The sequence below is a fragment of the Hemiscyllium ocellatum genome, chromosome 17 (genome assembly GCF_020745735.1).
Source record: "Hemiscyllium ocellatum isolate sHemOce1 chromosome 17, sHemOce1.pat.X.cur, whole genome shotgun sequence".
NCBI classification, from domain to species: Eukaryota; Metazoa; Chordata; class Chondrichthyes; order Orectolobiformes; family Hemiscylliidae; genus Hemiscyllium; species Hemiscyllium ocellatum.
In genome coordinates, this window is record NC_083417.1 from 69,517,516 (window position 1) to 69,532,207 (window position 14,692).

At 47.5% G+C, this 14,692-nt stretch overlaps 2 protein-coding genes across 4 annotated transcripts in view; both read left to right on the forward strand.

The window, feature by feature from the left end:
* The window catches only part of aars1 (alanyl-tRNA synthetase 1), a 50,504-nt gene extending 43,416 nt beyond the window's left edge, over nt 1-7,088 (forward strand). For all 3 annotated transcript variants that reach the window (XM_060838285.1, XM_060838286.1, XM_060838284.1), the window contains 3 exons: nt 2,779-2,865; nt 2,959-3,072; nt 6,336-7,088. In XM_060838285.1, coding sequence (XP_060694268.1) covers nt 2,779-2,865; nt 2,959-3,072; nt 6,336-6,521 — 387 coding nt within the window. In that variant the 3' untranslated portion in view covers nt 6,522-7,088. The remainder of the gene's footprint in view (nt 1-2,778; nt 2,866-2,958; nt 3,073-6,335) is intronic.
* Nucleotides 7,089-11,159: 4,071 nt separating this feature from the next.
* Nucleotides 11,160-14,692, forward strand: exosc6 (exosome component 6). The gene is made up of 2 exons (XM_060838287.1): nt 11,160-11,540; nt 13,027-14,692. Exons 1-2 carry the CDS (start codon nt 11,236-11,238, stop codon nt 13,556-13,558), a joined length of 837 nt encoding a protein of 278 aa, XP_060694270.1. The 5' UTR covers nt 11,160-11,235; the 3' UTR covers nt 13,559-14,692.

Sequence of the window (14,692 nt, forward strand, 5' to 3'; positions counted from 1 at the left end):
TGGCTTTTTAACCCTGAACTTTGCTCAGGATCACTCACTCAATGTGTGCACTGTACCCCAGTGTTAGACACTGTCCCTACCAGTACTGTACCTCAGCATTATACAGTGACAGACCTATCCCCACCATTACTGTAGCCCAGTGTTATACAGCGACAGACTTGTCCCCACCATTACTGTAGCCCAGTGTGATAATAGGGATGCTGTTATATTACAGGTCTATCTTGGTTCCATCTGGAGTTTCATAGATCTTGGAGGGCTGCAGCAGGACCATGAATTGATTTCAAACCAAGGATGAGCATTTTAAAATGAAGGTGCTTCACTGGAAACCAATATACCACACAGGGACGATGGGTGGATAGGAATTGGTGAGAGTTAGGAAACAGGCAGAAGTGTTTTATATGAGCTAGAGTTCATTTGTGCATCTGTGGTATTCAGGCAGAGCAAGCTCAGAAAGAAGTGGAAGTAGATGATGTAAGTGATGACACAAGGCTGACAGAAGTAATAAAGACCAACTTATAAATTTCGTTCATCTCCCTTTCATTCTCCAAAGAACCTAGTTTTTAATATCTGTGTCTTTATACTTGAATATGTCGCTGTATTTAGATTAGATTAGATTACTTACGGTGTGGAAACAGGCCCTTCGGCCCAACAAGTCCACACCGACCCGCCGAAGCGCAACCCACTCATACCCCTTACCTAACACTGCGGGCAATTTAGCATGGCCAATTCACCTGACCCGCACATTTTTGGACTGTGGGAGGAAACTGGAGCACCCGGAGGAAACCCACACAGACACAGGGAGAACGTGCAAACTCCACACAGTCAGTCGTCTGAGTCGGGAATTGAACCCGGGTCTCAGGCGCTGTGAGGCATTTGCCAGGATCACCTTCCTATAATGAAGCACAATAGTCTGATCATTCACACAATTGGATTAAGAGCAGGAGTAGGCTATTCAGCCCTTCAGGTTTTCTCTGCCACTCAACAGATCATGGCTGATCTAATTGAACCTCAATTCTTCATAGATGTATGTTTGCTCGCTAAGCTGCAAGGTTCATTTTCAGACGTTTCGTCACTACACGAGGTAACGTCTTCACTGATGTTACCTGATATGGTGACGAAATGTCTGAAAATGAACCTTCCAGCTCAGCGAACAAACCTACATCCAGAATCTAAACCTGAGCTACAAATCTTCTCAAAACTCACTCAAATCTTCATTCCCAATAACCTTGCATCCCTGTGCTTGTCAAATCAGGGTCACAGAATTGTTATGATGCAGAACTGTCAGGTACGTACCAGCACTCTGAGCATTTTAACTCAACCCTGTAATCTTCCACATTCTTCTGTTCAATATCTTCTTGAAAGTTTCACTTGAACATGCCCCCACCACACTTTGAGGCAATGTATTCCAGACACTAACTACTCATCGAGTGAAAATGTTTTTTTTCAAAGTTATTTTTGCAAAACCTTCCAAATCTATGCCCTTTCTTTCTTGATCCTATTATGAACAGGTATGGTTTCTGACCGTCTGATCTATCTCGGCCCTCGTGAGTTTGAACATGACACTGTTTGGTTCTTAATCAGGTGAAAGTGAGTATTGCAGCTGCTGGAGATCAGAGTCCGAAACGTTGATCTTCCTGATTTTCGGATGCTGCCTGATCTGCTGGAGCTTTTCCAGCGCCACTCGAATCTTGACCGTTTGGTTTTTGTTCTGTTCCGGGGTGGGAACGATTTCTCTCTAACCGCTGAGTCCCGACACCTTGTGATTTTGAAAACGTCGATCAGATCTCCTCTTGGCCTTCTACTCTCCGTTAGAAACAGCTCCAACCTCCTCAGTCTTTCCTCCTGGCTGAAGTGGAACAGCGGGAACCAGTCTCTGCACGCTCCCTACTGTACTCACAATTTTTGCATAATGTGGCACCCAGAACTATACACAATATTCCAGCTGAGGTCTAACCTAACCCACCCTGCCTTCAAGGGATCTGCTCCCACCACCTTATCAGGAGGAAAGTTCCATCGACTCTCAACTCAGATTTTTTTTCTTTAGTTTTAAATGGGTGATCTCTGAATTTTAAACAGTGATCCTTACTCCCAAGATTTTCCCACAAGAGGGATGCACCTCTCCACATCCACCCTGTCAAACCCCCACAGGATCTTCTGTGTTTCAGTCAGGTTACCTCTTGCTGTTCTAAGCTCCATTGGACACAACCTTAGCCTGTCCAACATTTTTTCATGAGACAACCCATTCATTCCAAGCATTCGTCTGGTAAACCTTCTTGGAATGGTTCCCATTGCATTAATATTCTTCCTTAAATAAAATGAGTCCTCGAGGACACATCTAGGGTGCCCTGTATCACTGAAGCATAACCTCCCTACTTCTGTATTTAATTCCTCTTGAGGTAAATGCAGGGCGGCCCCCGTATCCGCGGGTTTAGTTACCGCAGTTTTACTTAACCATGCGCCCTGAACATATGGAAGGGAATGTTCCAGAAACAGGGACCAGGAGGCTGCAGAGATGGTACGTTTCCCATTGAAATGAATGGGTTCGCTCCTATCCACGGTTTCAGCATTCTGCAGTAGGGCCTGGAACGTCTACCCTGTGGATATGGGGGGAAACTACTGTAATCACATTCCATTAGCTTACCATGTTACTTGCATATCTTAACCTGTTGCAATTCATGCACGAGGACACAAAGATTCCTTTGCATCTCAGCTACCTCTCATCATTTGGACAGTGTGTTTTCAGGTGTCGTTATTTGTGTTTGTTCACTACTTTGACAGGTACGGGAGAAGACGAAGCAGTTCATAGATACTAATCCAAACCAACCCCTGGTTGTCATGGAAATGGAAGCAGGAGCACCAGCCAAGGTGAGGAACAGTATTCGCAGTGGGTGTTTAATTGCTGCTTGATTTGAGTGGATAGGAGCTTGTCTGACCTCTGTGTTGTGCTGTTCCCAACAGGCGCTGAATGAAGCCCTCAAGCTGTTTAAGACATATTCCCCTCGGACAGCAGCAATGCTGTTTGCAGTGGACAGTGACGCAGGAACAATCACGTGCTTGTGTCAAGTGCCCCAGGTAAAGATAGTTATTTGAAAGCTGCAAATTCACACCCACAAGGTCAGCATCCCTTGTCTAAAGGGACTGACGTTGGATCTGACTTGCTCATTGTGCAAGTTTTCTTCAAAAAGTTGGATCAGACATTTTTAATTGTTAATTGAAGTTACGATGCGCAATTTATGCTTTGTTCAGAGTTTCAGGACTGAAATTTAATCAAGGGGGTTCAAATCGTTTGTACATAGTGATGACAGACTGGCGTCTAATCAAGGAGTGCAAAATGTTCATACTGACAAGTGATTTGATAATGTGAATTACGAGAGCAAACTGTGGTCAGTTTTTGTTATACATCTTGTGATCTGATTAAGCTCACCTCAAGGAATGCAGCTGTCCAGCTACCCGAAGTAGTGACTGAAAGAGCTGAAAGTCAAAGCAATATATTGATATTTCCCTCCTCTCCCTAACAGTAGTGCAGTTGTCAATATTGATCCGAGTTGGGATAAAGGAAAATACAGCACCAAAAAATTGCGTCTATATAAAACATTCAAAGCTGCTACACAGGAGTATTATCAAACAAAGGTTTACACTGAGCTGTATACAGAGATATTAGGATTGGTAACATGGGCTTACTCAGAAATACCATAAGACACAGGGGCTAAAGTAGGCCATTTGGCTCATTGATCTCTTCAACCATTGAATTCCCCTTCCCTTTATTCCCCATAAAACCTTAATTCTCTTACTGAGTAAAGGTCTGTCTATTTTAACTTTGAATGTACTTAGTGACCCAATCTCAAAAGTTGTCTGTGGGAAAAGAAGTCCTCATGAGGACTGACTACCTGTTGAGAGGGAAAAACAAATCCCCCTCATTCTCTGTCTTAAATGGATCACCTCTTTTTCTGAGATTGTCCCTATGGCCCGAGACTCTCCACGAGGGGAAAACAACCTATCTGCATCTCTCTTGTGAAGTCCTCTTAGAATCTTATGTTTTAATAAGGTCAACTCTCATTTTTTCTAAACTCCAATGAGTACAAGACCAAACTACTCAACCTCTCCCCATGAGACAGTCCCTCCATACCTGAAAGCAGTCAAGTAAACCTTCTCTGGACTGCCTCTGATGCCAATATATCTTTCCTTACATAAGAGGATTGAAACTGTTCACAGTAATCCTTTTATACTCCCCAGCTGTCCATTTGCCTTCTTTATTTCCTTTTGGACTTGGATACTACCTTTTGTGGCCCGCGCTTGAGAATCCCCAAATCTCTTTGCACTGTACCTTTTTCCATTTAAATGATATTCAGCTTCTGCCAGTGTGTGTAACCTTGCATTTTCCCTCACTATATTCCATCTTCCAATTTGTTTGCCCACTAACTTAATCTGTCTACATCACTCTGAAGACTCTTCTCATCCTCAATATTTGCTCCCTCATCTATTTTTGCATCATGTGCAAACCTAGGCATTCACTTCTGTCATCCAAGTTATTTCTGTATCTTGTAAATAGTTATGGAAAGATATAGCATTGAAACTTCTGGCACGCCACTAAAGTCATAGAGGTTCAGCACAGAAACAGACCCTTCAGTCCAACCTGTCCATGCCGACCAGATATCCCAACCCAATCTAGTCCCCATCTGTCAGCACTTGGCCCATATCCCTCCAAACCCTTCCTATTCATATACCCATCCAAATGCCTGTTAAATGTTGTAATTGTACCAGTCTCCTCCACTTCCTCTGGCAGCTCATTCCATACATGTACCTCCCTCTGCGAGAAAACCTTGCCCCTTAGGTCTCTTATATATCTTTCCCCTTTCACCCTAAACCTATGTCCTCTACTTCTGGACTCCCCCCACCCTAGGGAAAAGACTTTGTCTATTTATCCTATGCACGGCCCTCATGATTTTATAACCCTCTATAAGGACACCCCTCAGCCTTCGACGCTCCAGGGAAAACAGCCCTAGCGTATTCAATCTCTCCCTACAGCTGAAATCCTCCAACCCTGGCAACATCCTTATATATCTTTTCTAAACCCTTTCAAGTTTCCCAACATCTTTCCAATAGGAAGGAGACCTGAATTGCACGCAATATTCCAACAGTGGCCTAACCAATGCCCTGTTTACAGGTTGACATCTCAACATTGCCCCCTTAGCTACAACTCTGTTGTCTTTTGGTTAGACAGTCATGTATCATTGCTGCACCATGGGCTCTTATTAAGTCAACATGTGTGTGGTTCATTATCAAATGCCTTTTGAAAATCCAAAAACATTACATCTACTTGTTCACATTTATCTGCTCTACTCGTTACCCCTTGACAGAATTCTAATAAATTTGTCAGCTGTGGTTTCCTCTTAAAGATGCTGTGCTGACTTAATTATAAATTCCAGTATTCTCCTGGTGACAGACGTAAAGCTAACTAGCTTCAAGTTAATTTCTTTCTCGTCTCCCTTTTTAAACAGAAGCTTCATCTTTCCAGTCGTCTGGGACTTTTCCAGAATCGAAGGATTCTTAGAAGACTACTGCCAGGGCATCCACTATCTCTGTAGCTACTTCCCTAAAATCAAGGGATTTATTGGCCTTCCATCACATTATTTTCCCCAGTATTTTGCCTCTCATGATGGCAATTTGTTTTTATTCTCCCCCCAGCCCTATGAATATTCATTATTTAATGGGGTCAGTTTTAAGAAGCGATGCGCAGAGGTTTATAGGGCAGCCATTGCAGTGTTACAGCAGTTGAAGGAATGACTGCCAATGGTGGAGCGACAAATGGTAGGGATTGGAGGAATGAGGTGAACTTGCTTAAGTCTCAATGTTGAGAGCAATGACATTTCGTTAATCTCCACCTGAAGGTGCAAACTGTCAGCAGTAAAGATTCTGTGTCCTTTGATACTTCATCCTTGGAATTATTCCTCATCTGTTAGTACGTTTTGTAGGACTGTGCACCGAAGGGTATCACATTCAATACCAGTCCTGTCGTCACCTGGCCTAAACCCTTTCACCATACATGACCCAGCAACCACTGATCTGCAGTCAAGGGCTGTGTCTGTGGCTGAGTTTTACCTTCATTGATCATAAGGAGCTGATGTCGGTTGTATCCCATCCACGTGTTTCCTGAGATTGTAGGAATAAAAAACTTTGGAGCCTTAAGAGTGTTCTCTGGCTGTTCAGTGGCTGTTATGACACTGTAGTCTATCACATACTGAACCTGTGGTCCATAGATTGTGAAAAGCCCATCTTATAAGCAGCAGATTGCTGAGTTTTCATTGACTCTCCCTTTTTATGTCTAACCTTTTCAGGAGGTGGTGAGTAGGGGCCTGAAAGCCAGTGACTGGGTCAACCACATCTTGGACCAGCTGGACGGAAGAGGAGGAGGAAAGGACATGTCAGCTCAGGCCACGGGGAAGAATATCAACAGCCTGGATAAGGCACTGAAGCTGGCGACTGAGTTTGCAGAGCTTAAAATAGGAGACCTCAAAAACTAATCACATACGTCACAGTTCGATGTGACTTGAAAGTCCGTCCATGGGGCTAGGACCCACCTACTCCATGGGTCTGGGGCCGCCACTGCCGAGGGGGTCATGTTCCCCACTGACAGAAATGCTCTCTTGTTAATGCTAAGACCATGAACTTCTGTCCCGCTAAGTCAGTAGAACATCTTAGTAATCGAGGGTCTCTTAAAATCTTCTAACTGTTGCAGAAAGGGATTGGCCATGTGAAAATCTGTGTTTGCCTATTTAAAATGGCTGTAATTCATTAAAAATATTTGCATCCATAAGCTTAAAATAATACTGGTCCCAGATTTGGAGTGTGCTATTTATTCTCCGATTCAGATCACCTGTCTCTTGTTCATTGTCTCATGTGATTATGCGGTCATTACTTAGTCATTCGTGACCATTGTTCAAGAGACTATAAACAATGAAACCTCTTCATTATATGAACTGAATATTGCGATCATGCTTCAGACTCCACATGGACTTCTGTAAACCTCTACACTGTAGATTGATTCAGACTTTGGTGAAACACAACTAATTAGGAATTGATTTATTCAACATTGTGTGTGAACTAACATTTATTCTGGATATAGGTTTGCTCGCTGAGCTGGAAGGTTTGTTTTCAGATGTTTTGTCACTATACCAAGTAACATCTTCAGTGAGCCTCTAGCTGAAGCACTGGTGTTATAGACCGCTTTCTATTTGTTTGGGTTTCCTTGGGTTGGTGATGTCATTTCCTGAGGTGATGGCATGTCTTATGGTGATGTCATTTCCTGTTGTTTTTCTCAGGGGGTGGTAAATGGAATCCAAGTCGATGTGTTTGTTGATAGAGTTCTGGGTGGATGTCATGTTTCTAGGAATTCTCGTGCATGTCTCTGTTTGGCTTGTCCTAGGATGGATGTGTTGTCCCAGTCGAAGTGGTGTCCTTCCTCATCCGTATGTAAGGATACTAGTGAGAGAGGGGTCATGTCTTGTGGCTAGTTAATGTTCATGTACCCTGGTGGCTAGTTTTCTGCCTGTTTGTCTCATGCAGTGTTTGCTACACTACACATAAAGACCCCTATACAGACAACAAGCAAAACTAGTGTCCTTTACAAAATACGTTGCAATAACTGTAACAAACACTTCACTCTGTACATCATTACCCCATAGGTCTTGACATCTTTTCCCTTTGAAGGGTGGGTGGGAGAAGAGCAGAGTGGGAGGGTAGGAGAGGAGAGAATAGTGGGGGGGGGAGGGGAGAAGACAAGGGTGGGGGTGGAGGAGGAGAAAAAGGGTTGGGGGAAGAGGAGAGAAGAGTGGGATGGATCTTGTTATGAAAAGGATTGAAGCTCAACTCTGGATCAAGCACAAGACTGAAATTATCAAACTGGAGGAGATGGATGAAATCAGTGGCAAAGTTACAAAACATGTGGCACAAACTGACAGAGGACTTCACTCTTCCAACGTTAGAGAGATTCCTGGCTTGTACAGGGCATCTGACAGCAGCAAGATGGTAGAGAGGAAACCAATAGTGGAATATTGGACTCTCTTCCACCTCATCACTCATGGATGATGCTAATAAAAAGATTATATGTAAATGCAGGAAAGGCTGCATCCCAAAGGTGAGGATATGATGGAGAACAGAGATTTATGGTAAAGTTGCTACAGTCCAAAGTTTGCTGATAACACCAAAATTGGAGGTGTAGTGGACAGCAAAGAAGGTTACCTCAGATTACAACAGGATCTTGTTCAGATGGGCCAATGGACTGAGTGGCGGCAAATGGCGTTTAATTTAGATAAATGTAAGGTGTTGCATTTTGTGAAAACAAATCTTTGCAGGACTTATACACTTAATGACAAGGTCTCGGAAGTGTTGCTGAACAGAGAGACCTTGGGGTGCAGGTTCATAGTTCCTTGAAAGTAGAGTTGCTGGTAGATAGGATCGTTAAGAAGGCATTTGGTATGCTTTTGTTTATTGGTCAGAGCGTTGAGTACAGAAGTTGGGAGGTCATGTTGCGGCTGTACAGGACATAGGTTAGGCCATCTTGGGAATATTGCGTGCAATTCTGGTCTCCTTTCTGTTGGATGTTGTCAAACTTGAATGGGTTCTGAAAAGATTTACAAGGATGTTGCCAGGGTTGGAAGATTTGAGCTATAGGGAGAGGCTGAATAGGTTGGGGCTGTCTTCCCTGGAATGTCGAAAGGTGAGGGGTGGCCTTATAGAGGTTTATAAAATCATGAGGGGCATGGATACGATAAATAGACAGTCATTTTCCCGGGGGAGGGGGAGTCCAGAGCTAAGGTCATAGGTTTAGGGTGAGAGGGGAAAGATATAAGAAGCAACCTTTTGGGGATGAGCTGCTAGAGGAAGTGGTGGAGGCTGGTACAACTGCAACATTTAAAAGGCATCTGGATGGGTATATGAATAGGAAGGGTTTCGAGGGATATGGGCCAAGTGCTGGTAAATGGGACTAGATTAGACAGGGATATCTGGTCGGCATGGACAAGTTGGACTGAAGTGTCTGTTTCTATGCTATATACCTTTATGACCGTAATTGTGGGTGGTTTAACCTGAGGGTCACTGTTTCAGGGGTGGGGAAAGGTTGAGGATTCCTATTATGGTAACCTCAGTCAGTGAACCCACAATGTTGGTATCACTCTGCATCGTAAACCAGCTGTCAAACCTAACTGAGATTAATAATCAGATACAATAATCTGTTTTAAGTTAAAATTATCAGACAACAGCATCTTAGTGCAACAGGTTCATGTGGAAGCACTAACCTACACAGCGGTGCTCCTTCATCAGGTGGTTGGCTTCATGAAGGAGCAGCGTTCTGAGAGCTAATGCTTTCAAATAAACGTGTTGGACTATAACCTGGTGTTGGGTGATGTTTAACTTTATACACTCCAATCCAACACTGGTGCCTTCAACTCCTAATCCATTTAATAATTCACGTTGTGTAACAAGTGAGGTCTGCAGATGCTGGAGATCAGAGCTGAAAATGTGTTGCTGGTTAAAGCACAGCAGGTTAGGCAGCATCCTAGGAACAGGAAATTCAATGTTTCGGGCCAGAGCCCTTCATCAGGAATGAGGAGAGGGTGCCAGGCAGGCTAAGATAAAAGGTAGGGAGGAGGGACTTGGGGGAGGGGCGATGGAGATGTGATAGGTGGAAGGAGGTCAAGGTGAGGGTGATAGGCCGAAGTGGGGTGGGGGCGGAGAGGTCAGGAAGATTGCAGGTTAGGAGGGCGGTGCTGAGTCGAGGGAACCGACTGAGACAAGGTGGGGAGAGGGGAAATGAGGAAACTGGAGAAATCTGAGTTCATTCCTTGTGGTTGGAGGGTTCCGAGATGGAAGATGAGGCACTCCTCCTCCAACCGTCGTGTTGTTATGTTCTGCCGATGGAGGAGTCCAAGGACCTGCATGTCCTCGGTGGAGTGGGAGGGAGAGTTGAAGTGTTGAGCCTCGGGGTGGTTGGGTTGGTTGGTCCGGGCGTCCCAGAGGTGTTCCCTGAAGCGTTCTGCAAGTAGGTGGCCCGTCTCCCCAATATAGAGGAGGCCACATCGGGTGCAGCGGATGCAATAGATGATGTGTGTGGAGGTGCAGGTGAATTTGTGGTGGATATGGAAGGATCCCTTGGGGCCTTGGAGAGAAGTAAGGGAGGAGGTGTGGGCGCAAGTTTTGCATTTCCTGCGGTTGCAGGGGAAGGTGCCGGGAGTGGAGGTTGGGTTGGTGGGGGGTGTGGACTTGACGAGGGAGTCACGAAGGGCGTGGTCTTTGCAGAACGCTGATAGGGGATGGGAGGGAAATATATCCCTGGTGGTGGGGTCCGTTTGGAGGTGGCGGAAATGACGGCGGATGATACACTGTATACGGAGGTTGGTGCGGTGGTAGGTGAGAACGAGTGGGGTTCTGTCTTGGTGGCGGTTGGAGGAGCGGGGCTCAAGGGCGGAGGAGCGGGAAGTGGAGGAGATGAGGTGGAGGGCATCGTCGATCACGTCTGGGTGGAATCTGCGGTCATTGAAGAAGGAGGCCATCTGGGCTGTGCGGTGTTGGAACTGGTCCTCCTGGGAGCAGATGCGGCGGAGATGAAGGAATTGGGAATATGGGATGGTGTTTTTACAGGGGGCAGGGTGGGAGGAGGTGTAGTCCAGGTAGCTGTGGGAGTCAGTCGGTTTATGGTAGATGTCTGTGATTCACGTTGACCAGGTCATTGGGCATCATTCCTGTACTCCTGCTTCAAAATAATGCAGTGGGCACCTGAAAGGACAAATAGCTTTGAAGGGTCAGTCTAAATTAGGTGTTCAGATATCAGGGTTGCATATTGGTACATGTGACAATAATAAAATAAATCACATCGAACTAAATCATTGCAAACTGAAAGAGAGCTTGCACTTCTTGCCCAAGGCGGTAGGGGGTGGAGTGGAGCAGGTGAGGCTGCAGTTGGTGCTCCCGGACTGCGGGGGGCGGTGTTGGTGGAGTGGAGCAGGTGAGGCTGCAGTTGGTGCTCCCGGACTGCGGGGGGCGGTGTTGGTGGAGTGGAGCAGGTGAGGCTGCAGTTGGTGCTCCCGGACTGCGGGGGGCGGTGTTGGTGGAGTGCAGTAGGTGAGGCTGCAGTTGGTGCTCCCGGACTGCGGGGGGCGGTGTTGGTGGAGGGCAGGTCGTGGCTGCCTCTTGGCCTGCGGCCTGGTGGAGGCGCCGGAGCCTGGACTGAGTCGGTGCCTCATGCCGGTGGACACGAAGCGAGTGCGGGGCCCGGAGGAATCGCAGTCGCCGCTGCTGTTTGTGGCGGGCGATGCAGCTCCGAGCGCGGTGCCGGGGAAGGCGGGTTCCCGGGGCCGGGCCGACGGGCGGTCAGCCGCGGAGCCGAGGCCGGTGTTTGCTCGGGCCGGCCTGGTGAGCCAGGCGGACGGATCGGTGTACGCCGAGTGCGGCCTCAGTAAGCTGCTGTGCGCCGTGTACGGGCCCCGGGAGAGCGACAGGAAGGAGGAGCGGCGACTGAGCGGGGCCACCCTGGGCTGCGAGTTCAGGTCAGAGTCAGATCAGGCCCGGGGCCGGGGGAGGGTCTCAACAAAACACCCCCCTCCCCCCCCCGTCTCACCCCCCCCTCCCGCTCTCTCCCCCCCCCCCCCGTCTCCCCCCCCCCCCGTCCCCCCCCCCCCCCGTCTCTCTCCCCCCCCCTCCCCCCCGTCTCTCTCCCCCCCCCTCCCCGTCTCTCACCCCCCCCCCCCTCTCTCACCCCCCCCCCGTCTCTCCCCCCCCTCCCCATCTCTCTCCCCCCCCGTCTCTCTCCCCCCCCCCCCGTCTCTCTCCCCCACTCCCCGTCTCTCTCCCCCCCCGTCTCTCACCCCCCCTCCCCGCCTCTCACCCCCCCTCCCCCGTCTCACCCCCCCCCTCTCCCCGTCTCTCTCCCCCCCGTCTCTCTCCCCCTCCCCCGTCTCTCCCCCTCCCTCCCCGTCTCTCCCCCTCCCTCCCCGTCTCTCCCCCCTCCCTCCCCGTCTCTCCCCCCCCTCCCCATCTCTCTCCCCCCCGTCTCTCTCCCCCCCGTCTCTCTCCCCCACTCCCCGTCTCTCACCCCCCCTCCCCGTCTCTCTCCCCCCCGTCTCTCTCCCCCCCGTCTCTCTCCCCCACTCCCCGTCTCTCTCCCCCCCCCTCCCCGTCTCTCTCCCCCCCCCCCGTCTCTCTCCCCCCCCGTCTCTCTCCCCCCCCCCCGTCTCTCCCCCCTCCCCCGTCTCTCCCTCCGTCTCTCCTCCCCCCCACTCTTTCTCTCCTCTCTCCCCCTCCACTCTTTCTCTCCTCTCTCGCCCCCCCCCCCCCTTCTCTCCTCTCCCCACCCCACCCCACTCTTCCTCCCCCTCAGTAGAAGCAATCAAGGCTTGCAGTGAGTGGGGGGGGGGGGAATCGGTGGTTTGGGTAGAAGGACGGATTCTCAGTTTGCTTCCTGGCGTTTGGGTTTAACGAAGCAAATTGTGTCAATACAGGCAGGTCAGGTAGTGGAAGAGTGGTGTGAGAATGTGATCATCGGCAGAAGATGGGACTGTCCAGTGACAGCTCAGTGCATTCCAAATCACAGCAGGTTACAAATAATGATACTGGTCCTCAACCCAGCTCAGATTCCTTAAATCAGCTCATTACCTGGTTCCTGAAAGTCTTTTTTCATATTCATTCTTTTATAGAAAGTTGGTGTCACTGGCATGGTAAGGATTTGTTGCTCATCCCTATTTGCTGTTAAACGAAATGGTTTGCCTGACCAGGGCAGTTAAGAGTTGACTATATTTGTGTAGTCCGGATAGCTTTTATTCTATTTTAGTTCCATTCCATATTGTCCTTTGTTTATTGCTTATACTCCATCCTGATCGACCACGAGGTAGATCCCAAATCTAGCTCTGTTGGAACAGAGTTAGTATAATTCTGAGCCATGTACCAACATTTAACCAGCTCAACTAACTGTATCCCTGTTTTCAAGTATCAACTGAGTGAATTCATAGCATTTTGTTTTTCTTCATCACCTTGTAGATTTGCTCCATTCTCCTGCAAGAAGAGAGCTGCCTGGATTCAGGGCAACTTGGAGAAGGAGTATTCGTTGATCATGGAGCAGAGCTTGCAGCCAGCTATCTGTCTTCACAAGTACCCCAGGTCCCAGATTGAAGTGTATGTGATGGTTCTGGAGAATGACGGCTCCACCTTGGCATCTGCTTTGACTTGTGCTTCCATTGCACTGGCAGAAGCAGGCATCGAGATGTTCGACATGGTGGTGGGCTGCTCCTTGCGGCAGTGTGGAGATGTCTCCCTTCTTGATCCAACAGCAGCTGAGGAGTACAGTGCAGCCAGCTCGCAGGCAGTGAACAACGGCAGCTTGACTGTGGCTCTGCTGCCCACACTCAATCAAATCTCTGGGCTGGTCTCCAAAGGAGAGTGGGAAGAGCAGACATCAGTGGAAGCAATCAAGGCTTGCATTGAGGGATGTCAGAAACTGTACTCTGTAGTCCAGCAGTGTCTAACCAAATCAGTTAAGAGGAAAATCCCACAGCTTGTCAGTAAAGAATAGACAAATTTTTATTCATGGACATTCCAGTGAATGCTTTCTTTAAAAAAAAATGTTTTTTACTGTTGTATTTGCTACATTTATACAAGTTTGTAAAGTGTCCTTTGTTTAAAATTTAACTTAAATTGAACGACAGTGTGAGGTTGAGTTCTGCCTATGGTGAGTTGTCTCATCTGCAGTGGTGTTGATGTTGAGCTTCAGTGCAGGACAGGATCATCAGTCAGGTTTCCTGGTGCTGATTGTCGGAAGTGTGGAATTTGGCCCTCGATTCCCTTCTGTCTGGCCTTGAGCAGTATGGATGGAGTTGTGCTCTGGTAAAACATGATCTCCACGTGAAGCAGAGAGAGTATACGTAATTCAATCTAAAGTGACATAGGAGTGTCCCTGCACTGCTTATTTGTTCCCTGGCCATGACATTTATTTCTCCACTTCCTCACTGAACAGATTTCAACTCTGAGGGCCTATGGATTACACAGTGCAGTCTGTCTAGGATAAGTCTAATCCTTATGAGTTATTAAAACATGCAGTTTATTTGGTGGATACATATCTCCTGCAACACAATGATGGAGGAACTCAGGTGGTCTGACAGCATCTCTGGAGAGAGATGCAGAGTTTAGCTTTGAGTTTGGTTTGACCCCCTTCATACGCCATATTCTCCGACTGGTCCCAGAAAGGGCTGTTACTTCTACAGGGACAAGAGACAGAGCCAAGACACTCTTGGGACGGAGAGTTTACATTGCAGTCTGACAGTCTTGCATTGAAATAGATCCCAACTTGACAAAGTGAATGGCTACTGGTTGTAAGGCTATTGTGTTAAATGAGCTTGGATAGTCTAAACTCAGTAGTCAGTGGCTATCAGCCTTCAAAAGAAAACTGCCCAGGCATTCAGTTCTGCTGGTGGTGCAGTGACAGCTGTGATGAATGTACTTCACTCAACTGCAGGAGCACAGTACAAGGCAGATTACTGGGCACAGCTGATGGATTTTCTTTGTCCCTCACCAAATTTTGTAGTATTGCTAGACCTAGACACACTTGATTATGAGTGTTCTGGGTGGGAGACATTCATCCAGTCTATTCGTTCACGAACTTGTCTGTTTGCTATTTTTTTAAACAAATAAAATCAAAATTCTTGACCAA